Source organism: Silurus aristotelis, assembly GCF_946808225.1.
Source record: "Silurus aristotelis genome assembly, chromosome: 4".
Taxonomy (NCBI): domain Eukaryota; kingdom Metazoa; phylum Chordata; class Actinopteri; order Siluriformes; family Siluridae; genus Silurus; species Silurus aristotelis.
The window spans coordinates 16,312,403-16,339,939 of NC_139577.1; the positions used below are offsets into that span (position 1 = coordinate 16,312,403).

Here is a 27,537-nt window from a genome sequence, read left to right on the forward strand (position 1 = left end):
CTCTGTAAAATCTCACCTTCTGGTTGCCCTTTCTACATTACCATAACCACATCAGGCTAAATCATGTATATTTACAACTATTGTAGAGGCACTTTTAAAGACAGTTGACCCTGCAAATAAAGTACATGTACAGCTGTTTTAATATAATCCATATATGATCTTTAACCACAAGCAAATACAAGTAGCCCTTCAAAATATTAGAGCTCTTATGAGTATGAGAATGGCAACAATGAACTAAAAGAAAAAGGTGCATTATTTACATTTGGCTGATGGGCATAAAATAAATAAAACTTGTTTTACTTCAGTCTCGCAGCATTCACACAGTGAAAGTGAATTCGAACTGTGTCGCCGGAACACATTCAAGTACCAGCACGGAACCTTGATAAACTCTGAGGTGCAAAATAACTGGTAAATTTATAAGCATTTTGTCTCTTTTGAAAGAGTTTTACATAGCCTTTACACACAGTTTGCTCAAAACACCAAATATCTATAGCATTGCAACACTGTCTGAAGAAGAATAGAATCTCTGGTTTTACACATTCAGGCCACATCTGGACAAGTGTCTAGGGTGTCTTGGCCTGCACATTTTTAACCACAACACTCAAATCAAATTCTTTCACAGAGTGTTTAGCAACTTGTGACACAAATTATTGCTTTTAGCAATGTTAAAGTCTATACATTTGAAATACATTGAGTAAGTGGTTCATTAAAAAAAAAAAAAAACATACATTTGCAATCTGCTACGCTTGATTGTACAGATGTTTGTTTCTCTATATAAGATGTAACACTTTCATTGTCTTCTACATGAATAGATTACAGACATTCAAAGCTTGAGCTCACTGGCAACTTTGGAAGCAATGTTTTTGAAAGCGATGGATGTCCCGGATATCCTTTTAAAGCGGACACCGTTAAGTGAGAGGCGGGGCAGTTTGCAGACCTCCATCTCCCACTGGACAAGGCTGTTCGCATGTCCATCGCCATGGACACAGAGAAGAAGGAAGTGTTCACGCTGTTCATAGTCGCAGTTGTTGGCGTCCAGAACTTTGCGGATCTCGTTCATGATGGCGGCTGGCTCCATGCTGCTGGTGGTGTTCATACTCCAGGTGAAACGGAGAGAGCGGGGTTTCCCGTCTTTTCCATCTTTCCCTTCATCTTTTTGCTGATCCCCAGGTACATGGCGACTGTGATAAAAAAATAAAAAAAACCCAACAACAACAATGTAAGAAGGGAATATGCAAAGAAAAAGGGTGAGAAAAAAAAAAAGGACAAATGATTGGTCTGGTTTGGGGTGTTTGATATGGTAAAAAAATATTTGTAATACATTGAAATTTTTATAAATACAATATAATCATAACATTTGGAATTTTCTGTCTTTACGGGAAATGAAGAGAGTAAATCTACAGCATGGTAAATTAAACATGCATATTGCACTAGAACAACCACAGCAACTGTTTAAGCATGCAAAAAAAATAAAAATCACAACAATACATAAAAGCCACATGCAATAGAATAAACAAAAACGAGACTGTACTAGTTTCCAGATGAGTAAGAATCTCACATGCCACAGTAATGACCATTTAATCATGATGTGGTAACAATATGCTGCTATGGGTCAGGTTAAACACAATTGACATGAATGAACCAAGTGGAGGGTAGAGGATCTCAGAAACTCCTCACCTTGTGCCCTCAAATCTCCCGCTTCTCTCAAACTCGATTGATTCTCTGGTATTTGTGTAAAAGCAGAAAAAAAGAAAAGAAGAACAGCACATTTGAGCCAAGTGTTACAGCTTGGGTTGAAGCAAGAAAAAAAAATAAAAAATCAGAAAATGAAGGAGTTTAAAAAAGTAGAAAATTCAAATGTACCAAAGTGATAGAGATGATCGAATCGGACATTAATGACAATAGCATTTTCATAAGCGATCACGTTTTTTCATGCTAAGAAAGATGCCTCATCTAATTGGAATGCCTGGAGGAACTCATTTACATATACACTATGTGGCCAAAAGTATGTGACTTAAAATATGTTACACACCCAACTAACAGGTGCATCAAATATTAAGTATTAAGCCATGTAAGCTCCATCTGTCAAAATGAACTGCAAGTGCTATTATTATAAAATGGAACAGCAGCAGCTCATCTACAAAGCAGCAAACCAGCAAACTTACAGAGTGCTGCAGAGGACTGACATTCTTACCCACATTGCCCATGGAAGCAACTTCAGCACAAGAACTGTGCTTTGTGATCTCTGTTTCCATGGTCAAACAGCTCATCACAAGCATAATAACCAGTGGTGGATGAAGTACACAAACCATGTACTTGAGTTAAAGTTGAAATAAAGTAGGTAAAATATTACTCCAGTAAAAGTAAAAATGCTGCCTTTAACCTTTTAATTGAGGTTAAGTATTTGCCTTGAAATGTACTTAAGTATCCAAAGTAATAAGATCTATTATGGCTGAAATGTTCCTATTATCATGTTTGTCACAAGGCTTTTTTTTAAAATGATATTAATGAGTCAAACACTGATTGATATCTATGACAATTACCATGAGCCCAAAATCACCTTCTCGGCCACTTAAAAAAAAAAACCACAAATACGGCCATAAGGGTTGAGATAAGTTAGAGTCAGAGGTTTTTTCCATTATTTATTGCTCTCAAAATGTTCTGTTTGCTGTTGAACTAAAGCTGAACTGTATGTTGGTGCTACAGTAGATACCACCAAGTGGCAAACAAAACAAGTTTAAAACACAGCACATGCTCTACCCTGCTTGGTGGTTTGCTACGTGCTTTACCAGTTACGCTTTTATCCACTCATAAATAAATAGAAATGACTGATTTAGCAAAATGAAGTTGAGTAAAAAGTAGGATAGTTTACTTTAAAATGTTTTGATGTTGAAGTAAAACCACCACTGATGATAACACCATATTGCAATATTAGAATAATATCAGATGGAGTGTTGTGCATGTAGCATGTTGCCACTGGACTCTGGAGCAGTGTTCTTTGCAGTGAGGAATTATACATTACTATCTACTAATGAATAAACCTGGGTTTGAAAGAGGCCAATGAACTGACTGGACTGTGTAATGCAAACAGTAAGAGTGAAGCAGGAATAATGGGCCGCAGCTGTTTTTCAGGTTTTGGGTCAGTTTAAGGTTTGATTGATTGCTAGTTTAAATGCCTCAGTTTATAAAGACATTTTAGACAATTGTATGCATCAACCTAATGGCAACTGTGTGGAGGAACAGTTTCCTGTTCCAGCATGATTGTGCTTCTGTGGACAAAGCAAAAATACACCAATTGTGCATTAATTATTTAATTGAAGTAAATTAAGTTTGGGGGGCTGATTATAGCAATAAAGAAACTTTATATTAATGCCCACAGATAATGGTAAGGCGTCTGCATACTTTTGGCCATGTAGGGCATATAACATGTTTATGTTTTACATAATGTAAGAGTGTGTAAATTCTCTCTCTCTCTCTCTTTCTCTCTCTCTCTCTCTCTCTCTCTCTCTCTCAAAAACACAGCAAAAAACTCAAATATAAAACTCTTCTGCATATGCAACAAAAAAAGAAAAGATTTTTAAATGATACAAGAAACATTTAAAAAGAATAGTAAGCAATTGCTGTATGAAAGTAGCATTTGCAAAGCCAGGTTTACAGAAAGTGAAAGATGAAGAGAATGATGGGCCAGGAGGAAGGATAGTGTGAGAGAGAAAGAGCTCAGACTTACTAAGAGGCTTTGGTGCAGGGTTGGAGGGGGCAGACAGGGTGGGGGGCACAGCGGGAGCCCCTGTCCCTGATTTAGCAGCACACTGCCGCTTGTTCGGGTCAAAAGTGACCCTGAGGTAGAAAAACAGAGTGGGGGGAAAGAAAATACAACCAGTGAGGAAAAAAAAGAAAAAGAGCAGAAGTCATAGAAGAAAGAAGAATTCAAAAGAGACAAAAGTTGGGGGAGAAAGGGGGCAGACTGAAATAGGCAGAAGAAACATCATAGAAGAGCTCATTTCGTCAGTGCTGAAGGATATTCACACCTGTTTAAAAACTGTGAATCCAATCTAATAAAAAAAAAAATTCATCCCAATTAAGAGTCCAAACAAAAGACCATGGTAGTGAAACTGCTTAACATAAGCTACAAGAAAAGAACAAAATCAAACATAATATTTGTGAGAAGACAAATGGATGAGTGATTAAATTAAACAGAGGATGATATCAGAGAAAAACTATCCTGAGGCTCTGATTTGCTGTAAGCACTAAGTGACTTGGTACTAATGCAAAAAAAAAAAAAAAAAAAACATTCTGGGACCACATACTGATAATTATTAATATTAGTTATAGTCACTTTGGATAGATGGTCTACATCTAAATAAACATGTATGTGTCATTTGGAAAACTCTGGTCCCTGACTCAGTAATAAACTCCCATTGAACATAAATTAGCTTTACTCGTATGTGAACACACTTGCTAAGAAAATGCTATTTGAAATCTAAAAATTACAAATCACATGTCACTGGCCCAAAAATGTCTCGTTCTAAAATGGCTTAGGGTCTCAAATTGGTAATGATAGCTAAAATTATTTCTTTTGATGATGCTTACAAAAATAAAAGGTTGCCTTTTCTTTTTTCAGTAGTCAAACACACACAGAAATAAGTGCCATTTTTTCAGGGAATCCAGTTTGGCGATAAATCAGCCACAGGCTAAAGGGTGTTTTATAGTAATTAACTTCAGGAGCTTCAAGAACCTAATTATTACTATATACACATTTACCGACCACTTTATTAGGAACACCGGTTTAACCATTTATTCATTCCCAATTTAGCTTCTGTAAGGTGCTAAAAAAAAAATAAAAAATCACAATTTAGCACATGATCACTACATTTTAGTTTTGAAGGTGTCCCTGTTATGACTACCATGGCTCTTAATCATTTAATAGCAACAGGGGCAAAACAATAACAAAAAAATGGCTAGCTCACATAATTGCAACTTTTATGATCTATCACCATTCCATGAATGGATCATGCTCCAACTTATTATCAGAGCATGGGTTTGCAGAAAAACAGATTTACACATTATGTTGCCATGGAAACATGAGCTGAATACACCAGGTAGCCCCCATTAAGCAAATAGACTTGATTAGTTGCAATTCGTAGCAAGGAATTTTAAAATGTGTCATATTAGCATGCAGAGAACTCTTTAAGGCATGCTTAATCAAATACAGAGATAAATGCAATCACAGCAATCGAAGAAAATCACTAGGCACTACATGTTAGTATTCCAGCTCGTATTAGTTATTTAACCCCAACAGACTTGAAGTCCTACCTTTTGGAAAATCTGAATGACATGTTTCTAAAATACAAAAAAGATGACAAAACAAAGGAGGAAACATTACAAAGATGGGCTAAATGAAAAAAAAAAGGAAAAAAAAAAACTGAAGAACCTGCAATCGGACATTTAGAATCATTAAGATTATTTTAAAAAACCTTTTTCATTTTCATGTCTCTTCTCTTTAATGAAGCATATTTAATACACATTTCAGCAATAAGAATGACGTTTTTTATAAATATATATGCAGTTTATGCTATGAGAGTTCAGGTGTTTGTGTATTGTGTGTGTGTGTGTTTACCTGCGTGTGAGTTTAGAGGTGAGTTTGGTGAGCAGGTTGTTTGTGTTGGCGCGGCTGCGAGGCTGAGTGGGTGAGGTCGGCGGCCCGTTGTATGTGGCAGTGCGACGTTCCCGCACCTGCCCATGAAAAGTGCTGCGACTTGAGGTGCCTCGTGGGAATCTGAGTTTATCAGAAGTTGCAGCATTGCTGATGCTGTGAGTGGAGGCACCGGGTTGGTCAGGAGACAAAGACGCACTGCAGAAAGACAGGAAGGAACATTGAGAATTGCATTGTCCTCTTGTCTCTTTTTGTCTACAACATCCTGTAAATTACACAAGGTTGTATATTCAAGCAAGGCCCTTTCTTTGACATTTTTGAAAGTTTCGCCGCCAACAAAGCAAATTACTTACAATGCAATGAAAATACCTTCTAAAAAGGTATGAGATGATAGTGCAAAGACTTTAATATCATTAGATGTTCAAGCAGCCCAAATGAAAGGAGGCTGTGGGCTTTGCTTTTGACATATGGTCATTTGACTTAAATCATTCTGATTTACTGATTTATTTGTATTTTTATATTAGACATATTATTTTATACTTAGTAATGAGATTACTACACAGACACTTTTTTTCTCTGCATACTATTAGTCATTCATGAACGATGGGTAATTCATGTGAAAACTGCATAGACTTTGTACAGAAGAAAGAAATGAATAGCTTGTCTTAACTCCCTTGTCTTCTGGTGAAAGCCCCACAGAATTAGTGTGTTCATTAGTCTTCTATTTCCTACCAAAACTTTGCACAAGTAGACATGTTGGGGAAATTTGGATATTGAAACCATAACATCAGAATTTTATTCTGCTCAAATGAATTAAATGACTGGAATATAAAATTCATAATTTTTTGCTAGTGCTGCACAAATAATCGTATGGCAATCGCAATCAGCTTGTGTGTTTATATCTTGCGATTTAATGAAATAAATGAGTGCATGTGTGGACACACTTTTTAACGAAACAAAAAAGACCAGAACACGTGTGGCGTGTGTGGTCACGTGACTTTCCCGGTATGCAGCGCGGAGACCATGTGAAGAAGGTGGATGCCACGCATACTAACACTGAACTGGTAGCCAAAAAAAAACGCTACATTTGTTATTTCGCTATTTGATTACCAACACGGGGCAGAGAGATGTATTGTGCATTATTAGCTAAATTAAAGTTGTAACTGTACATCACATGGCAATATGACCAATCTGTATCAGATTTTACTGTTTCCGGATTGGAAGAAAGAGGACAAAAGGCGATGGTTCAACAGACAGCGCTTCCTTTTATTTTTCGTCCGTCCGTTATTTTACAGACTTTAAAGGCCCTGGGTAGATTAAGTTCACATGGCAGCACATAGAGGCTGAAATCTGATTGGACAAAAAAAAAACAAAAAACATCCACATACACGAAGCAGTGCAGCCAAGAGAAACGCTATGGAATGAAGAGAATAAACTGTTGAATAGACTTTGAATTTCGCCTCACAGGGACAGCTAGCTGGCCCAGTATAGCGTCAGCATTTTTCCGTCCTCTGCTTGTTTGGTCAGAGGGAAACTTTACAGCCAAGTTTGACTGGCAAAAAATGTCTTAAGCACGCTGCATACATTAATACATCCGTGTTAGACTTTTTTATGCCTACGGCGGAAGAGAAATTCCGCCGTAGGCGGAAGCTAGCTAGCTAGCTTGTCTCAGCCCAGGAAAGGGTTTGTTTGCCACTTCCAGACAAATGCTGTATGTATGTATATATATATATATATACAGTGGGGAAAATAAGTATTTGAACACTCTGCTATTTTGCAAGTTCTCCCACTTAGAAATCATGAAGGGGGCTGAAATTGTCATCGTAGGTGCATGTCCACTGTGAGAGACATAATCTAAAAAAAAAAATTCAGAAATCACAATGTATGATTTTTTAACTATTTATTTGTATGATACAGCTGCAAATAAGTATTTGAACACCTGAGAAAGTCAATGTTAATATTTGGTACAGTAGCCTTTGTTTGCAATTACAGAGGTCAAACGTTTCCTGTAGTTTTTCACCAGGTTTGCACACACTGCAGGAGGGATTTTGGCCCACTCCTCCACACAGATCTTCTCTAGATCAGTCAAGTTTCTGGCCTGTCGCTGAGAAACACGGAGTTTGAGCACCCTCCAAAGATTCTCTATTGGGTTTAGGTCTGAAAACTGGCTAGGCCATGCCAGAACCTTGATATGCTTCTTACAGAGCCACTCCTTGGTTATCCTGGCTGTGTGCTTCGGGTCATTGTCATGTTGGAAGACCCAGCCTTGACCCATCTTCAATGCTCTAACTGAGGGAAGGAGGTTGTTCCCCAAAATCTCGCAATACATGGCCCCGGTCATCCTCTCCTTAATACAGTGCAGTCGCCCTGTCCCATGTGCAGAAAAACACCCCCAAAGCATGATGCTACCACCCCCATGCTTCACAGTAGGGATGGTGTTCTTGGGATGGTACTCATCATTCTTCTTCCTCCAAACACGTTTAGTGGAATTATGACCCTAAAGTTCTATTTTGGTCTCATCTGACCACATGACTTTCTCCCATGTCTCCTCTGGATCATCCAAATGGTCACTGGCAAACTTAAGACGTGCCTGGACATGTGCTGGTTTAAGCAGGGGAACCTTCCGTGCCATGCATGATTTCAAACCATGACGTCTTAGTGTATTACCAACAGTAACCTTGGAAACGGTGGTCCTAGCACTTTTCAGGTCATTGACCAGCTCCTCCCGTGTAGTTCTGGGCTGATTTCTCACCTTCCTTAGGATCATTGAGACCCCACGAGGTGAGATCTTGCATGGAGCCCCAGTCCGAGGGAGACTGACAGTCATGTTTAGCTTCTTCCATTTTCTAATGATTGCTCCAACAGTGGACCTTTTTTCACCAAGCTGCTTGGCAATTTCCCCGTAGCCCTTTCCAGCCTTGTGGAGGTGTATAATTTTATCTCTAGTGTCTTTGGACAGCTCCTTGGTCTTGGCCATGTTAGTAGTTGGATTCTTACTGATTGTATGGGGTGGACAGGTGTCTTTATGCAGCTAACGACCTCAAACAGGTGCATCTAATTTAGGATAATAAATGTAGTGGAGGTGGACATTTAAACAGGTCTTTGAGGGTCAGAATTCTAGCTGATAGGCAGGTGTTCAAATACTTATTTGCAGCTGTATCATACAAATAAATAGTTTCAAAATCATATATTGTGATTTCTGGATTTTTTTTTTTTAGATTATGTCTCTCACAGTGGACATGCACCTACGATGACAATTTCAGACCCCTCCATGATTTCTAAGTGGGAGAACTTGCAAAATAGGAGGGTGTTCAAATACTTATTTTCCTCACTGTATATATATATATATATATATATATATATATATACACACACATATACACACACACACACACACACACACACACACACACACACACACACACACACACACACACATATACAGTGGGTACGGAAAGTATTCAGACCCCCTTAAATTTTTCACTCTTTGTTATATTGCAGCCATTTGCTAAAATCATTTAGGTTCATTCTTCTTCCTCATGAATGTACACACAGCTCCCCATACTGACAGAAAAACACAGAATTGTTGACATTGTTGCAGATTTATTAAAAAAGAAAAACTGAAATATCACATGGTCCAAAGTATTCAGACCCTTTGCTCAGTATTTAGTAGAAGCCCCCTTTTGATCTAATACAGCCAGGAGTCTTTTTGGGAAAGATGCAACAAGTCTTTCACACCTGGATTTGGGGATCCTCTGCCTTTCCTCCTTGCAGGTCCTCTCCAGTTCTGTCAGGTTGGATGGTAAACGTTGGTGGACAGCCATTTTTAGGTCTCTCCAGAGATGCTCAATTGGGTTTAAGTCAGGGCTCTGGCTGGGCCATTCAAGAACAGTCACGGAGTTGTTGTGAAGCCACTCCTTCGTTATTTTAGCTGTGTGCTTAGGGTCATTGTCTTGTTGGAAGGTAAACCTTCGGCCCAGTCTGAGGTCCAGAGCACTCTGGAGAAGGTTTTTGTCCAGGATATCCCTGTACTTGGCCGCATTCATCTTTCCCTCGATTGCAACCAGTCGTCCTGTCCCTGCAGCTGAAAAACACCCCCACAGCATGATGCTGCCACCACCATGCTTCACTGTTGGGACTGTATTGGACAGGTGATGAGCAGTGCCTGGTTTTCTCCACACATACTGCTTAGAATTAAAGTCAAAAAGTTCTATTTTGGTCTCATCAGACCAGAGAATCTTATTTCTCACCATCTTGGAGTCCTTCAGGTGTTTTTTAGCAAACTCCATGAGGGCTTTCATGTGTCTTACACTGAGGAGAGGCTTCCGTCGGGCCACTCTGCCATAAAGCCCCGACTGGTGGAGGGCTGCAGTGATGGTTGACTTTCTACAACTTTCTCCCATCTCCTGACTGCATCTCTGGAGCTCAGCCACAGTGATCTTTGGGTTCTTCTTTACCTCTCTCACCAAGGCTCTTCTCCCCCAATAGCTCAGTTTGGCCGGACGGCCAGCTCTAGGAAGGGTTCTGGTCGTCCCAAATGTCTTCCATTTGAGGATTATGGAGGCCACTGTGCTCTTAGGAACCTTAAGTGCAGCAGAAATATTTTTGTAACCTTGGCCAGATCTGTGCCTTGCCACAGTTCTGTCTCTGAGCTCTTCAGGCAGTTCCTTTGACCTCATGATTCTCATTTGCTCTGACATGCATTGTGATCTGGAAGGTCTTATATAGACAGGTGTGTGGCTTTCCTAATCAAGTCCAATCAGTATAATCAAACACAGCTGGACTCAAATGAAGGTGTAGAACCATCTCAAGGATGATCAGAAGAAATGGAAAGCACCTGAGTTAAATATATGAGTGTCACAGCAAAGGGTCTGAATACTTAGGACCATGTGATATTTCAGTTTTTCTTTTTTAATAAATCTGCAACAATGTCAACAATTCTGTGTTTTTCTGTCAATATGGGGTGCTATGTGTACATTCATGAGGAAGAAGAATGAACTTAAATGATTTTAGCAAATGGCTGCAATATAACAAAGAGTGAAAAATTTAAGGGGGTCTGAATACTTTCCGTACCCACTGTATATATAAATAAATTGCAAAATTGCCTGAATTTAAGTATTTTAACATATACTGTATCTTAAACTTCAGCAGGAAAACAGGTAAATAATCTTAATTGTAGAGGGCAGTGGCAGGGCATTTCCTGTTAGTTTCAATAAATCTCATATTTGTAAAAATTACTTTTTTTTAATTGTTTTATTTAATTCAGCTGTACATTGGAGTTAAGTTGTTTTTTTAACATTAATGCAAATATTACATTTTGTAAAAAATAAATTCTTTTTGAAAACCTTTATATTTGTACAGTTCAGCATTATCACTAATCTGTGTGCAGTTTCCTTGATAACCAATCAAGTAGACTCATAATACCATTTATTATATCGCAATATTGACCACAATAATTGCAACATGACATTTTACACAAATCTTGCAGCAATCATTTTTTATGAAAATCAGGCAGTGAACTAATCAGAGCTTTGAATTACTATACACTATTACCTCTAGTGCTGCCACCTAGTGTGTAAGAAGTGGTAGAATTCACCTGAGCTTTTCCCACCCCATCAAATTCCACATTTAGTGTTGACACAATCGTGGAGATAGCTCAGCTATTCTGGCTAAGTGGAGCTGATTTATCAGTAATTTTAAATGCCAAAACCCCCAAGAGTCTTTGTCATAATATTGCAGACATAGGCAACTACATACATTTAGTTTTACTGTTGTATAGCTTGCCAAAATCTTTGTTGAAGCAATTAATCTCACTGCATTAGAAAGCTGGATGAAGGGGTCTCAATTCAGAGAGAGAGAGAGAGAGAGAGAGAGAGAGAGAGAGAGAGAGAGAGAGAGAGAGAGAGAGAGAGAGAGAGAGAGAGAGAGAGAGAGAGAGAGAGAGAGAGAGAGAGAGAGAGAGAGAGAGAGAGAGAGAGAGAGAGATCAAATACAAAATGGCTAATGAGGGTGTAATCTGATAAGCATAAGCTATTCATTATCTTTATTTATTTTTTTTTTAAAACCTCAATGACCAGACCTCAAAACACCCTGAACTCTGTTTGGAGAATTAGTGTTTTCCAGTTAAAGAGAAACTATACTTGTGTTTATGGAAGTGGTTAATTGGCCAGGTACACTACAAGGAGAAGCTTCATTGTTACTGTACCTGTTTTCTTTTCCATTTGGAACAACAGAGAGGCGATCGGTGTTGTTCCTGTCACTGCAAACATACGTGTTTCTCCGACCCATTCCTCCAGAGCCTCCAGAGTTATTCTGAGTAAAAACAAACGCAGCTTGCACATAATTAAAAAAATCTTAACAAATTATATTCATGCTGAAGAAATATGTGATTAACAAATCACAATAAAAAATTAGATTTAAACACAAACACTTACATTAGGAGTGAGAGAGTTGGCCGTCTTGCGGTCAGGTATGTCTGCTTTGTTAGGGTTATTTGCGTTGCCCAGTAATGGACTGGGTGGGCTGTGTGATGGAGCCTTACGGACTACAGCAGCTCCATCCTGCTTCGTGTTAACGTCTGCTGTGCTGGGAACGGCCCTCTTAACACTACTTAACCCAGCGTTTACAACAGCACCCACTGATAGAGACAGAGAGAAAGAAAAAAAGAGAGAGAGAGTGAGAGTAAGAGAGAAAGAGAAATTAAAGATCAAATGAAAAAAAATACTGAAAAAAGTTTTTATAATTTTCACGAAATAAAGAAACTCATCATCTTTGTATACTATTTGTATACTTTAGGTCGGTGACTAACAGAATACTAAATTTTAAACATTTATGTTTAATTGCTATTCAAATTAAGGTAAATTAAAAGTGTCTAAAAGAGCAGCACCTTGGTCACTGTAGCGTCGAGTTTTTTGATTGGACGAGACACTTCTCTGGACTTTCTGGTGAGCTGGAGACTGGCCATTCATCTCACTAGCAGGCCTATTTTTTCCCACAGTGAGATTGCTGCTGGTACTGGAGTCATTTCCCTCCTGCAAGAGAAAACCCCATAGAATATAAGATGAAATCTGCTCATCATGGACCTGGTATTTTTCACAATGATTTTGCATCAGTTTCTGTGGTGATGTCCAGAAACAGCTTTAGTGGGGCAGATCCTTACCTCATTAAGCTTCCTGCCCAGCAGTAAATAGGTGGCTGTGATATCATCATATTTCATCTTTGACAAAGACTCTTGAATCTCCTCCTTGGTAAAGCCCATGCCAACCATGACATCTACATTAGACAAATCAAAAGACAAAAGGTGACAAATCTGTGACAAAATAAATACACAAATATATATTTTTAAATACACAAAAAAAATCTTTTAAATGACCATTGCACACAAAAGGAAAGAAAAATGTAAGCAGAAACCAATTCTTCTGCATACCTATTCTCTTCGTATCAAAGATGTCAGCCTCCGGTTCAATGTAGGGTTTGAGTTCATCCTCCTCTGACCCAGAATTGATCCAACGATCCTTCATGATTTGCTACAACAAAGCAAGGTTCATTCCATGTCTAGTTATTACACATTTGGAAAAGTAAATGCACAATAGCAAATCTAAAATATGCATTTTCTTGCTTTTAGCTAAAAAAAAAAGGGGAAGGCTTGTCAAGAGAAAAATGCAAAGGAAAGGCTTGCTTTCCCTGTCATTGCAAGTTGTCTGATAGGCAGCAGTTTGCTTACAATATAACAACCATTCAATATAAAACTGTCAAAATAAAATAAAACAAATTGTCACGTCTGTTCTTAAATATGATAGCTACAAATAAAAGTTGACAAATATTGACAAACTCATTGTTGGAATCCGATGTAGGACAGTGCTTACGCCAGAGAAGTATGAAAGAAAATAATAGAATGTTTTTTGTCTTGCAACTAGTAAACGGCAAGGTGCAGACCAAGCCTTTTGTGTGCTTCCTCACTATTCACCACATTCACAGAGCATACAGAGTGCACACATACTGCAAACCGCTGCTGCATTATTCATTGTTCTATGGAAAAGGGGACTAGGTTGAGGAAAAAGAATGGCAGCAATATTAACCTCCAGTGTTCCTCTCTTAGCAGGGTTGAGCACGAGGAAACGTTTAAGGAGATTCTCGCAGTCTGTAGACATGTAGAAGGGAATTCGATATTTCCCCCTTAACACACGTTCACGTAGCTCCTGCAAAACACAAACATAAATTACACATTTTCTGAATTTCACAATGAATGCCACATTCTAAATAGATTTGGAATTACACAGAAATTCAGACCTTGAGGTTTTGTCCATCAAAAGGGAGTGATCCGCTAACCAGAGTGTAAAGTATGACCCCCAGACTCCAGACGTCCACTTCAGGCCCGTCGTATTTTTTTCCCTGAAAGAGTTCAGGAGCAGCATACGGGGGACTGCCGCAAAACGTGTCTAACTTATTCCCCATGGTGAACTGGTTACTAAAGCCAAAATCCGCTATCTTTATGTTCATATCGGCATCCAACAGCAGGTTCTCAGCCTAAAAAAAAACAAAATAAATATAGAGCATATGTAATTATAATATCTCACAAAAGTGAGTGCACCCCTCACATTTCAGCAACATTTTAATGTATCTTCTCAAGGGTCAATACTATAGAAAGGAAAAGTGGATATATTTTAGAGTAGTCAATATGCAGCTTGTATAGCAGTACTGATTTACTGTCCTCTAAAAATCACTCAACATACTGCCATTAATGTCAAAATAACTGGCAACAAAAGTGAGTACACCCTAAGTGAACAAGTCAAAACTGAGTCCAAAGTGTCAATATTTTGTGTGAGCACCACTGTTATGTAGCACTGCCTCAATCCTCATGGGCATGGAATTCACCAGAACTGCAAAGGTAGTTGCTGGGATCCTCTTTCACTCCTCCATAAATGACCACTGAGCTGCTTAATGTTAGACAAATGGCGCTTCTCCACCTTCCGCTTGAAGATGCCACACAGGTGCTCAATAGTGTTCAGGTCTGGAGACATACTTGGCCACTCAATCACCTTCACCTTCAGCGTCCTCAGCAGGGCAGTTTGCGGTGTGTCTGGGGTCATTATTATGTTGGAAAGCTGCCGTTCAGCCCAGTTTTTGAAGGAAGGACATCATGTTCTGCATCAGAATGTCACCGTACCTGTTGGAATCCATGTTTTCCTCAATTAACCGCAGCTCCCCAGTACCAGCAGCACTCATGCAGCCCCAGACCATGACGATACCACCATACTTGACTGTAGGCAAGACACTTTTCTTGGTTCTCCTCACCCGGGTATTGCCACACATACTGGACAGCATCTGAGCCGAACAAGTTTATCTAAGTCTCATCAGACCACAGGACCTGTTTACAGTAATTCATGCTCTTGGACAGATCATCTTCAGTAAACTGTTTGCAGGCTTTCTTGTGAGCCAGTTTCAAAAGAGGCTTCCTTTTCCTTTTGTTGAGCTTTTTTATGAGTTGCTCAGTAGCTCCTGGTTACATAACGCCAACATACTGTATAAGACTGTATAAAGGACATTACTCACAATCACACATTCCGGTGTTCATGTTAGTTCTCACACTCCGGTGTTTTGTATTGTTTTAAGATTTATGAAATCACACTCTTGATGTCACTCAAATGAGGATGGTTCCCCTTTTGAGTCTGGTTCCTCTCAAGGTTTCTTCATCATAACATCTAAGGGAGTTTTTCCATGCCACAGTCGCCCAGGCAGCTCATCAGGGACAAATACACACCATTCACCTTAATTCTTAAATTCTTTTAAGCTGCTTTTAGACAACATCTATTGTGGAAAGCGCTATAGAAATAAACTTCACTTGACTTGACTTTGAATGCTGGCAGCACTCATCCGTCTGTTTTTCTGAAGAAAGCTTCTGCACCTGATGCAAATCACGAGGGCTTGACTTCTTTTATGGACCTTTGTGAGGTCTGTTCTGTGTGGAACCCGTCTTGAAAAAACCTCTGTATGACCCTGGCAACTGTACTTTAACTCAGTTTCAGGGGGATGCTGAGATGTCTTTGTGGAGAGCAACAATTTTAATTCTCGAATCCTTAGAGAGTCTTTGCCATAAGATGCCATGTTGAACATCCAGTGGTCAGTATGAGATAATTGTACTTAAAGCACCAAATTTTAACTGCTCTACTACAAGATACACAAATATGTATGATCCTGTCAAGCAGGCAAAAACATGAACATGATCAATAGGACATGCGGCTTTGCATTGTTACATGGCGTACAGCTGTTATCGTTTAGGGTGTACTTACTTTAGCTGCCATTTTGACATTAATGGCTGTATGTAGTTATTTTCAGAGGACAGTAAATCTGTACTGCTGTACAGGCTGCACATTGACTATTCTAAAATATATCCAAGTTTTATTTCTACAGTATTGTCCCTTAAGAAGATATACTAAAATGTTTGCTAAAATGTGAGGGGTGTGCTCACTTTTGAGAGATACTGTATGTTTACTGTATAAATGAGGAACAATTCTACTGGATTACTGCTAAACAATAATCATATTATCATTATAATGATACAATAATAACAATGATCTTTTACAATGTGCTTCTCATGAATCCCATGCCCTAGTAATTCCTGTTAACTCAACTTGGACGCTATTATGTATAATAAATCATATGTATGTTACTAATAACCTCAGGAACGTGCCATGACCCTTTTATTAATCTCCTGCCATCATTTAAATAGCGGTCTACATGTAGCCAGAAGTACTCTTACTGTTCTCATGGATTATTCATTGCAGTCTTTAGTGAAGAAAGGATGACAGCATGTCAGCATGGCCAATCTAGATAATGAGTGAGCTCTCAACAGAACATGTTGTGCTTTCTCACATGCAGTACAGACACATAGCAAAAATACTTAAGGCATAAATTTGAGCATGCGCATGAACGCATGCTTACCTTCAGGTCTCTGTGAACAATGTGTTTCTGGTGGCAGTACTGCACAGCTGATACAATCTGAGAACAAAACATTTCATTAATTAGGCTTAAAATCTAGACGAATCAATAACTAAATAGGCTTCCATTTTACCCTCGCTTGGGAGGAAGGATTTTAACAAACATGAATAAAAAGACACACTTTGCTCTAAGAAGCACAAGAGGGAGAGATCATCTGCTTCCACAAACCAATATTTCATCCCGATGGAAACAAAATTGCTTGACTTTGATTGTATTTCGGTATCAGTGTAGCTACTACACGATCCTGTTTACTATTCTTTATCTTCATCTATAATCTGCAGCTACACAAACACATTCTGAACAGGAACCCACCTTTTGGAAAGGCTACATGCAACAAATATCTAGTCAAAGAACATATTTGTATTATTTTTTAAAAAGACCGGTGTCATGGTTGTTTCAGTCCATGTTGGTATTCTGTTTGAATGAGTAATCGGAATTTAGGAAAACTATCTAAAGCTAAACAGGTTAGGGACATTCTGAGTTACTTAGTTTGCCAGTCTGAAAAAAGTAATATCAAACCAAATACCACATAATGTGATATAGGAGAACTCAGATAGTCATCATTACTACCTTGAAATATCAGAGAAAAAAAGGTTGCCTCTACGTGGCAACTCCTCTCTCTGTGATCAGTCTCTATTGTGAGAATGTGAATGTAAAACAGATGTTAAGCACACTCCACCTGTCTAAATTTAGCTCTGGCCTCTTTCTCCTTCATCCTGCCATGAGTAACAAGGTAGTCAAAAACTTCACCTGCACACAAAACAAATAATACAAATGAAAATCAAACACAGCAAAGACTAATCTAAACTTTAAAACAAGACCTGACATAATAAATAGAGGTTGTGGCTGACCACCAAACAGATACACTCACCTCCACTGGCATACTCCATCACAAGAAACAGATTCCTCTCCGTCTCAATCACCTCAAACAGCTTTACTGCAGGTAACAGTAGATCAAATCAAATATCATATTTTACTCTTTTAAGATGAATTATTAAATAGTGAATGCTTAAATTTGGGAGATTCATTTTTCTAATTTGAACAGTAAAAAGTTTCAAAATGTTGAAAGGGTTAAATAATCTGTTGAACAATGCAGTTTTTCATAATGGCTGATTCAACTGAAATGTCTCTTTCCATCTGGAATTTTTCACTCCCTATGACTTTTTTAATTCTTCCAAAAATTCATGATGCATGGATTACTGCATGTTTATTTTCTGAAAATCATTATTAATCTCAGCTAATAATTTAAATTAAAGGTATGTGTATATATATACACACACATCCATACATGCATACACATTCTTTTGTTTAGAAATTTCATTTTAACATTTAGATTTACCTACTGCCTTTCTTTTTATACCTAACAATATGCTACATGTGATTAAATTTGCAACACTTTGCAAAAAAATTGTAATGCGATCCTTTTTCAGGTCATGTTGCCTAACACTAGTTTTAACGTAAGATTTTGTTGCATTCAAATTTTATTTCTTGTCAAAAAAACTATTTTCCATTTACAATTACTTCCTTTGTTTTGTTTCACAGTATATATCATTTAAATAAATAGAAAATCACAGGGGAACATTCCACTATGACAGCTTTGTCTTGCATTTTAAATTACATGAGTAGTGTAATAGAAAATGACCAAAAATTATTTTCAATGGAAAGAGGGGGAAAATTAAACCTATTTTCTCTCTAAAAAAAAAAAAAGGGTAGGCCAGTTTTTACAAACCTATTATTTCTGGTTTGTTCTGCATTTGTTTTGAGGTTTGCAAAAAAAAGTTGCACAATTCTATTTTTCCATTACCGCAAATTAACTATTTCTTTTGATAATGCTTTATTTCCCTTTCTTTTTTTTTTTTTAGAGCACAATAACGGTGCAGTATGCAAAAGCTCTGTTCTTAAATGATTTATCATAGTGCTTAAATGTATAAAACAAAAAAAAACAAAAAAAAGACTCAATCCTTACAAGGAGTAATTATATCTTGTCCATAAATAGCATAAACATTTTATTTTACTATATTACATAACTTTCAAAATGATCCCTTTGTTTATTCTTATTTTAACTTTTTGGGGAAAGTACTAAACTTATAACTACTGTATCACAAAGTATTTTATTTGGAGGAACACGTCAGTACTCTACACCATTAAAATGTGTGCGTTCATATTGTTTAGGTTTGTTAGGTATATGGTAGAGCTTGCAATTTTATAAATGGTTAGACAAGTGCTCCATTGTACATCCATCATTATGCTTGTTATACGCTGCACTAGAGACAGCACTAGTAAGAAAGTGTCTCTGAGGCAACATGTGCTCTTTCTCTCTGTCACAAAGATTCAGGACTTCAGAAAAAAGAAAAGCATTTAAAGCAGTCAACTGACAGCTAAGCTGACAGAAGGGATACACCGAGCTTCTTTGTGTATACATCTGCTCCAACGACTCATTATCTTGTGAACAAGTGTATAAATCAGAACAAATGTTTTTACTGATACTTACCTATATTTGGGTGGTTTAAAATCTTCATTATTCTAACTTCCCTGAAGAGCTGGTGAACAAACAAGACAGAAGATAGTGAACTATGAGTAAACAGAAAGAACAAGAGCTGCAGACAACATTTCACCAGCTTTAGCATGGAGATAGTGCTAAAGACGCTGAGCAAGTGTTAAGAGACACTGATCTGGGACAGATCACACATGCTGTCCTTGTGCAAGCAGTTCTGTGTGATCACTAACCTCAGAACAAACAAAGCTTATTTCAACATGGTACAAATGCATATTGTACCCTTAATAAGCTTTTACTAGTGAATACAAGTAAAACTTTAGTCTTCTGCAAGAGACAAAAAAAAAAAAAAAAAAACCCCACACAAACATTTATTTTGGGTAAGTATGGTACAGTAAAACCCTATTGTACAAGCAACTTGTAGTACGAGCAATCGAAGATATGAGCGACCTTGCTTGCAAAATTTTACCCCATTTTGCGAGCAAATTCCAAAGGCACGAGCAAACCCACGCTGCCAGTTCCCCGCTTTCGGCCGAGGGTAGCATCAGTGTTATATTTTTATTTCACTAGACATCTTGAAAAATGTCTCCCAAAAAAATCAGTGATGGTGCTGGGAAAAAAGAAAGTAAATAGAATTACCATTGAAACCAAGAAGGAAGTAGTCGAAAAGTACGAGCGTGGTGTGCGTACTCGTGTATGTGGGGTGTCTAGCTCTACCATAAGCACCTACCATTTACCGTACCGTACCGTACTGTATTTTTTATTAATTTATCTTTATTTTTATTACAGTATTTTATTATCTTATTATTAATGAGATAATTAATAATTACTATTATAACTTATTATTATGTCAATACAGTAATTTGCGGTGTAATTGTTTGTTAAAATAGGCTACAAATACTTTTTAAGTGCAAAAATAAGCGATCGAATGAGGTTGCGGAACGGATTAAATCGCCTTTAAATTCATCCTTATGGGGAAAATGAGTTCGAATAGACCCATGAGCAATTTCCACAAACAAATTATGCTCATCCAATGGGGTTTTACCGTATAGTAAAACAGCATTAACCAGCAGTTTACACAATAGAAAATACTAAATCACCCAAAGACAGAGAGGATGACAGCATCCATGACGGTTAGCTATGCGTTCAAGCTAAAAACAAGAAAGAATATTGATAGAAGAAAAATAATTACATTTGCTAAGACGTGTAAGACCTATTCTTTATTATTATCATCATCCGTAGTAATTTCACCACTTGATTTAAACCTAACCCTAGATATAATGCCAATCTGTATAAAGCACCTATTAAACCAATACATATAAATGTAAATTTTAACATAAACGTGCGTCTGTGAATCCATCTGGGGACTACAGGACTGGCAGTTAAAGTCAACAGGGCAGAGACGGGGTGGGGCAGAATGAAGTGGAAATGCCCACAAGGTCACTCGGTACATTCCTTGAACTGATTTAATATAAGGAAACTTTCTGCCAGGCCTTTACCTCACGGTCTGATTCAAAGACTCTCACTGCTTTATCTCGGCTCTCTGTGAAACTCCTATAAAGCAAGCCAGTGCAAAAAATAAAAACATGCGCAGAGTACTGCAGAGTATAGTTCAGATATAGTATGGGTTCTGTAATGATTTTAAACTAAAATCAAGAAAAAAAATCATTATTATGCCCAGTGGCAGATTTTTACATTAAAGATTAGCACAGACATAATAACCTACAATAGAAATTACTGTCGTGGTTTTCTAACATTCAAAAAGCATTTAGATACGATCTGATGACACAATGTGCGTTCTTTGGTCTTGAAAGCTATGTCTGCCAAGCCATCTTTCTCCATTTGCCCTCTATTTCTCTTCCTGATCCACATTCTTAACACCTACATGATTGCTAAAGAACACTGGAGCACGACAACTCACTTCAGTCAGGGGACGAGTGCAAAATGCACACCCACGCACAATTACACAACCATTTAGTGACATCGAAATTCTCACACATTCATACAGACACACACATGTGAGCTTTGGAACATAACAAATAACTCCGGAAAGCAAGGACACTGCCACAGCAATAACCAAGAGGAAAGAAGCAGAAGCAGCAGAGATATAAAAGTAGCAAAACGATTACAGAAGAGGTTCACTAGCAGTGCATCAGAGATAATATAAATTGAGAAATATTAAAATATGTATGTGGTGATGATGCATTATATTCATACATAATGTATGTATTTATTTATGTATGTATGTAAATTTGCATGAGTCAGAGCTTTCTCTATTGGCCTAGTACCAAAAGGCAGAAGAGACCGTATATACGTGGAATCCAAAACAGTAGTGTTGTGGAAAATCTAATGGTAACTGCAGTGCGCTTCTGTGCCCAGCTAATAATAGAGACAGGGTCCCTGAATCTATGTGTCAGAGAGAAGGAAAGTATGAGAGTGTTTCTACTCCATTCCTCTATAGATTGTTTTTTTAATTTTTTATTTCCTCTATGTTCATGGGCCTTTTTTAATCTCTCACCACCTACAGCATTGGCCCTTCTGTGGCTTTCCATATCTCCTCTTGAAAAAAGATTATCCTGCTGGCCCTCAGTATCACTTCACTCCTATCTGCCACCTATTTGTCCATCTGCCTTTGCTCTACCCTCGCTTAGATGCTGGCACCAGTTTGAGCCAACAGACAACAAGCATAATGCAGATTTTCTGCAGCTTGTTTAGATACGCTTTGCCAACACAGAGAAGACACCGAGAGGGAGAGTCATCAATGTTTAGCACTGCGAATAAAAATTCTGCTTGTACTAGTAAGCAGCACCAAGCTCAACCACAAATCAATGTCAGGAGCATATACAGTACTTTGCCAATCGGAACATTATCCAAATTGCTAGAACTAGGACTGCATTTTTTGTCATTATTCCTAGCATTAAGCATAAAGTAGTCTTTTAAAAGCCTTTATTTACTCTTTATTTACACTGCAATGAGTTTGTAAAAAAGTTCTACAATAAATGCTATTACAAAAAATTTCACTTTTTGACTTGATTTAATGATAAACTTATGCTTATACTCTGATCTGCACCAAATCAAAGCCCTATGGACATCATTTCCCACAGTCTAAAACAATGTTTCCGAGTCCACAGTGACCTCCCTTCCTGACATGGATGACATCATTTCCTTGAGAACAAGGATACAACCTGGTGGTTCAAGGCATGCGCAAGACCAAATAAGTACTTTTTTAAATAATAAGTAATAATGTCCATGTGTAAAAACCAAGCCATACTCAGAACAAACCTAAAATAGAGCTCACCTTTTGAAGGCTTGTTGGATTCAGTTGGGTCCTGTCAATAATTTTTACTGCCACCTGTATAAAAAAATTAATAAATTAAAAATAAATAAAAAAAAAGGATTAATTAATAAAAGATTCCCCTATTAAAATGTATGTTTTGAAAGGACTTATTGTACAGTAAGTTTTTAATATGGGGTAAGTTTTACTATTTTACTATATTTATCACTTAGAGATTAGAACTAGAAAAAATAAATCATTCACTTAAATTAGCTTGAGTGTTCAATAAAGTTACAGTTAATATTACACCTGTATTAATCTGGAACAAAAAAACTTGATATAAAATTGGCTACATCAAAACAAATAATTTTAGGGTGGAACTAAAATCTGCACGTACAAAACCTTTTGAAGTGAAAAGCTGTGTGACAGGAAGTACACAGCTGACCTCTCACCTCTCTGCCAGTGAGGATGTGGCGACCCAGTTTGACCTTGGCAAAGTTGCCTTTTCCAATGGTTTTCAGGAGCCGGTAATTTCCAATATGAGGATTTTGGTCTTCGAAGCCTGAACTACCTGAACTGCGGTTTCGGCCACCCGACCTTATAGAGCGAGAGGCCCCTTCCATTCGACCATGACCATTAGATGTGTGCTGGAAAAGCAAAATAGCTCATTACAACTTTGATTTGCATTAATTATATAAATACGAATAATGAAAATGCAGAATTGATAAACAATTCATGGATCAAGCTTGCCTAGTAAGATTTAAATGATGTCTGCAAACTTTTACAAAGTATGCACTTGGGCAGTTGCTACATATAAAAATAAGTCAGTTACAGAATTATTGGCACCCATAGTGAAGATTTTATTTTAAGGTTATAGGGGGAAAAAAATGTCTTTGTGGCTAATAAGTTAGAGTATGAGAGAAATGCCATAGACTGCCATGTATACTAACAAGGTCTCAATGGATTCTTGAAAGAAAAACACCACGGATCCACCATAGTGAAAGTTACGCTATTTTCTTACTTTAAGTGTTTGGTCTGATTGCCCATGGCCACTAGTTGCAGTAGTGTCTTGTGAACTCAAACGTAATATATGAGGTTAGATAAAATAAAGGCTTTTCTCTGGCATGCCTTTCAAATAGTCTATTGGTATGTAGGTGGCATTCAATTGTGCTATTACAGGCATGATGATGGAGGAAATACACCATGTTATGTATGTTTTCTTTTCATGCTGTAATAAACCCCAGCAGGGTATTTTGGCTGATGGTATTCTTAGTTCCTGACCTAGTGAACTAACATGAGGATGTGTTTTTGAAGTGACGCTCACCGGATAAGGCAAATGCAGTACACGTCCCAATGCTACCAACTTCAATCTTCAATTGTGATACTTGGACAAATTGATGCCTATAATATTTTTTGCATGTGGCCACAAACTGTGTCCTCTTCTAATGTCCTGCTTCATGAGGGTTATTTTGATAGTCTCTAAATCTTTTCATGGTGATGAATTACTATAGTTATTTGCATAATACAGCCTTCCGTAAAATCAACATGACATAGGATATTTTAATAACAACGAAAATGGCATACATTGTGTTTAGCATAGATTGTCACTTTTATGAAGGCACAAATTCCATTTTAGAGCTACGTGACCAGTTTTATATTACATTTAAATAATAAATTATTCATATTAAATTAATTATGAAATGGTTTGAAGAGCCAAAATTAGGATGAGCATAAAGCTCTGAAGTACTCAGAGATCTGAAACTCTTCGTACAAGATAAGTGACATTTTAACCTAATTCACTGCCTCTTGTGTATCTGTACTATCTGGAAAGACTGAGCTCAAATGTAAGGACTGCACAGGATTTCAGTATCCATGAAAATAGTTTTTTTTTTTTTTTTTTTTTTAATGGCAAGCATGTTAGCATTAAAAATATATATACTAAAACACATTGATACAAAAGACAGATAAAAAAAAACTAAAACAAGCACACTAATATTAAAAGAGGTAAACTAATTAGGACAAGGTACTCAAAAACGTATGTCGTAAAATAATGCTTCAACAAGACACTGATTGAGACCCTTTCTGTGTCTGAAGTAAACAGCGGCCTCCTTTTGACCGGGGGTTCACCGATACTCGGTTCGGGTGAGACCCATCAGACAGGTTTCATCAGTACTGTGAGTCAGTGCATTAACACCAACACTGACCAACACCTCCTATTATTATCTTTAGCTATATCTATGGTATCAGATTTGGATTTCCCCCTCTTTTAAAATATCAAACTCAGCTTGTGATGACGTGTATTTTTTAGCGTATCATTTTACTCAGGTGTGTTAGATGAGGTGCGGTGCTGTGGTCCTCTAGTACAGGAGTCTAAGACCCCTGTCGCATATGTAAACGCCTACAAGGTATTTTTCTTTTCATTTCAGTGTATATGCCTATAGGTTCAGAGCATTCCTAGGATTGTAAAGGTCTTATACGAACAATTATAATCAGCAGGTAGGAAAAAAATGCATTGGCCCTTAAAGACTCGATGGTTCTACGCACAGCACAATTCTATCCTGATGATCAAATTCAGTAATGTCCAAATCCCCTTACACGCATTACATCCACCCACGTACACGATATTCAACAATCCTGTGACACACACAGGACACAGTGTCTGTGTTGCGACATTTTCGAGGCATACACGTGAGGCTGGAGATGAATGGGTAGAGAAACTGCAGCAATAAGCATTCACCTGCAGTTCCTAGTCGTGACTCACCAAGCAGACAGATGACTACCCCCCTACCTTCTCTCACTCCAATGCGCATAAGCTCTCAGTCAAAGTGACAATGTATACCTCTAATACACCACAAAATAAAGAGACAGAACATAAAGATGGTGCATATCTCTCTCTCTCTCTCTCTCTCTCTCTCTCTCTTTCTTTCACACTGCTCAGGCACAGTGTTTTGTTTAAACATGTCCTGCACACATTAGGTTGATTAATAATCCACTCCCTGATGCTGCAGACCCCATGCTGGGGGTCCATCTGTCCATCCCCATACAAGAGATCAACTGTTTAATGACTGATTCTAAAGGCTAGACTTATGGCACAACACTAGCAAAAGAAAAAAACACAAACAACAATGCGTCTTGGTGAACCTTTTGGGACAGTTGTGCTACGATCTAGGCAAAGCTGAAGATGAAGAACCTGAGTACAAAAAGTTCCAGCTGGTCTTTTAGAGAATAGAGAATGAAGAGCAGAGAACAATCTCACACCCTGCTGGTGTCTCTGTGTTACCAGATTTATTTGCATGAATGACTGCAAATACAAATCAGACTACTTACATTTTCGGTTTTCCTCTCGTTGACGGATGGTAGTGCTGTTTTTGCTGACATCGTATCCCTGGACTATAGATTTCAGCCCCCAAAAATAACGGTCCTATTTAAGCCCGCGGAGGTTTTTTTTCTTCTTGTTTACCCTGAAATACCGCGACACTGTGTAGCGCTGTCTACACCATTACTGTGATACTGAAGCGCACACTCAGCGCAAACTTGTGAAAAACTTCACCCTGGAATAATGTCCAGGTTTACACACTGTGTTCCCGAGCTGGAAATGCTGCTGAGATCCCAAATCGATACCGAGCCATGAGCTAGATCAGAAAATCGGAAGTCCCAGCTATCAGTAGGTGTAACTACAAGCGCAGCGGATTGTCTGTGATTCACATTTCGGATGTCCGGCTGTTTCAGATGAGGAATGGAAAAGAAAAATTCCCCCCAGACACACACACAAGGCCCTGTCTATCGCAGCACAACCACGCTTTTCGTGTAAAACAAATAACTACATATAAACCCTGAACGCTTCTTTTTGTCTCGACAGGTCTGAATGAAGCGGTTAGTTGAGTCACGGGCCTGGGAATGAGGCTCTCTCTGACAGCTTCATTCCTCCGACCTCTGCCTGTCGCTTTCGGTTAAAGCTCCTTCCTTCCAAGATGGCCACCCAATGGCAAACAAGCCAGGATCTCAAATCCGGATTTTTTTCCCCCCCTACTCGTATTCTGACAAATCCCTCCCCGTTTATCTCTATCAGCTAACCGAGCTGTGAAATGTCCAATCATAAGACAGGATGCGAACACCATGTATATCTATGGCGAATAGCAGCTCCTCTTCTATCCTGGAGCAGGGAATGGGGGGCTTTGTGGAAATGCAGGCGTGGAAATGAGGAGGCGCTGTGAAGAACCACAGGAAAAGAAGAAACTGTTTTCTAGGCTTCATGTAGACTCCTTAGCCACTTTTTTTTTTTTCTTGTAAAGTTTTCTAGCATTCAGGGAGGGAGTGAAAGGACATGTTACACCATCTGACAGTGCAACTAAAGTACATCAGACATCATCATCATCATACTGATGCCAGTACCTTTTGTTAATTGTAAGTTGTTATAACTCAAATCCAGTTTAGATGACGGATCACAATGTACTCAATTTTCCTTCCAAATGTTTATTGAAATCAAGACTTTCTTACATGTTTGCAAGCAAAAGTCTGTTTGACCTTCAGACTTTGATGTAGACTTTTTTTTTTTTTTTTAGTAAACCGATTAAATATGATAACCAACTCATTGTCAGCTCATTTCTGTTTCATATGAAAATTTTAAGATTGATTATTTATATGATCTTTCCTTTGTGGCTTTTGGATGTGTCAAATAACATAGCCGGATTTGTTTCGTCATTTGTTTACAAATGCAATTAAATGGTCATACATTGTCTATTAGGATGTTGTTAATAATAATAATAATAATAATAATAATAAATAATAGTAATTAGCTGTCATTTACACAAGCCAAATGTATAATACCATACATTTAACACAAAATCCAATATGTAGGCTATATGTTAATGTTGATTTAATCCATTTCAGTGCTGATTTTACAGTGTATATTTTTTGTGATGTACAAAAATGGAAAGAAGGTATTAAAACAAAATTAAGATTTAAAATAATTAAAAAGTATCTTTAAGATGTGTGCACACCCTTTTTTTAAATTGGGTGTTTTATAACATTGCTCAGAATGAAACATATCATATTTAAGATCATGTTCAATAGTTATTATCATACACCTGAAATCAGTGAAGTGATTTTGTCAGGTAT

General features: G+C 37.8%; 1 protein-coding gene across 7 annotated transcripts; it reads right to left on the reverse strand.

Moving 5' to 3' along the window:
* Window positions 1-124: 124 nt before the first annotated feature.
* On the reverse strand, window positions 125-26,564 carry mark3a (MAP/microtubule affinity-regulating kinase 3a). 7 transcript variants are annotated; one of them, XM_083539284.1, is made up of 19 exons: window positions 25,747-26,418; window positions 22,872-23,066; window positions 22,444-22,497; window positions 19,143-19,191; window positions 17,523-17,588; window positions 17,331-17,401; window positions 16,595-16,651; window positions 13,943-14,179; window positions 13,732-13,851; window positions 13,080-13,179; window positions 12,813-12,925; window positions 12,540-12,684; window positions 12,088-12,290; window positions 11,859-11,965; window positions 5,618-5,851; window positions 5,314-5,340; window positions 3,728-3,837; window positions 1,678-1,722; window positions 125-1,181 (listed from the first exon to the last, which is right to left on the reverse strand). In XM_083539284.1, the coding sequence occupies exons 1-19, from the start codon at window positions 25,795-25,797 to the stop codon at window positions 1,093-1,095; spliced, it is 2,073 nt and encodes a 690-aa protein (XP_083395410.1). In that variant the 5' UTR covers window positions 25,798-26,418; the 3' UTR covers window positions 125-1,092. The 7 variants fall into 7 exon arrangements, with proteins under 7 accessions (XP_083395410.1, XP_083395411.1, XP_083395406.1 ...); XM_083539285.1 differs by lacking the exon at window positions 5,314-5,340 and having other exon boundaries at window positions 25,747-26,425; XM_083539280.1 differs by lacking the exon at window positions 3,728-3,837.
* Window positions 26,565-27,537: the final 973 nt, after the last annotated feature.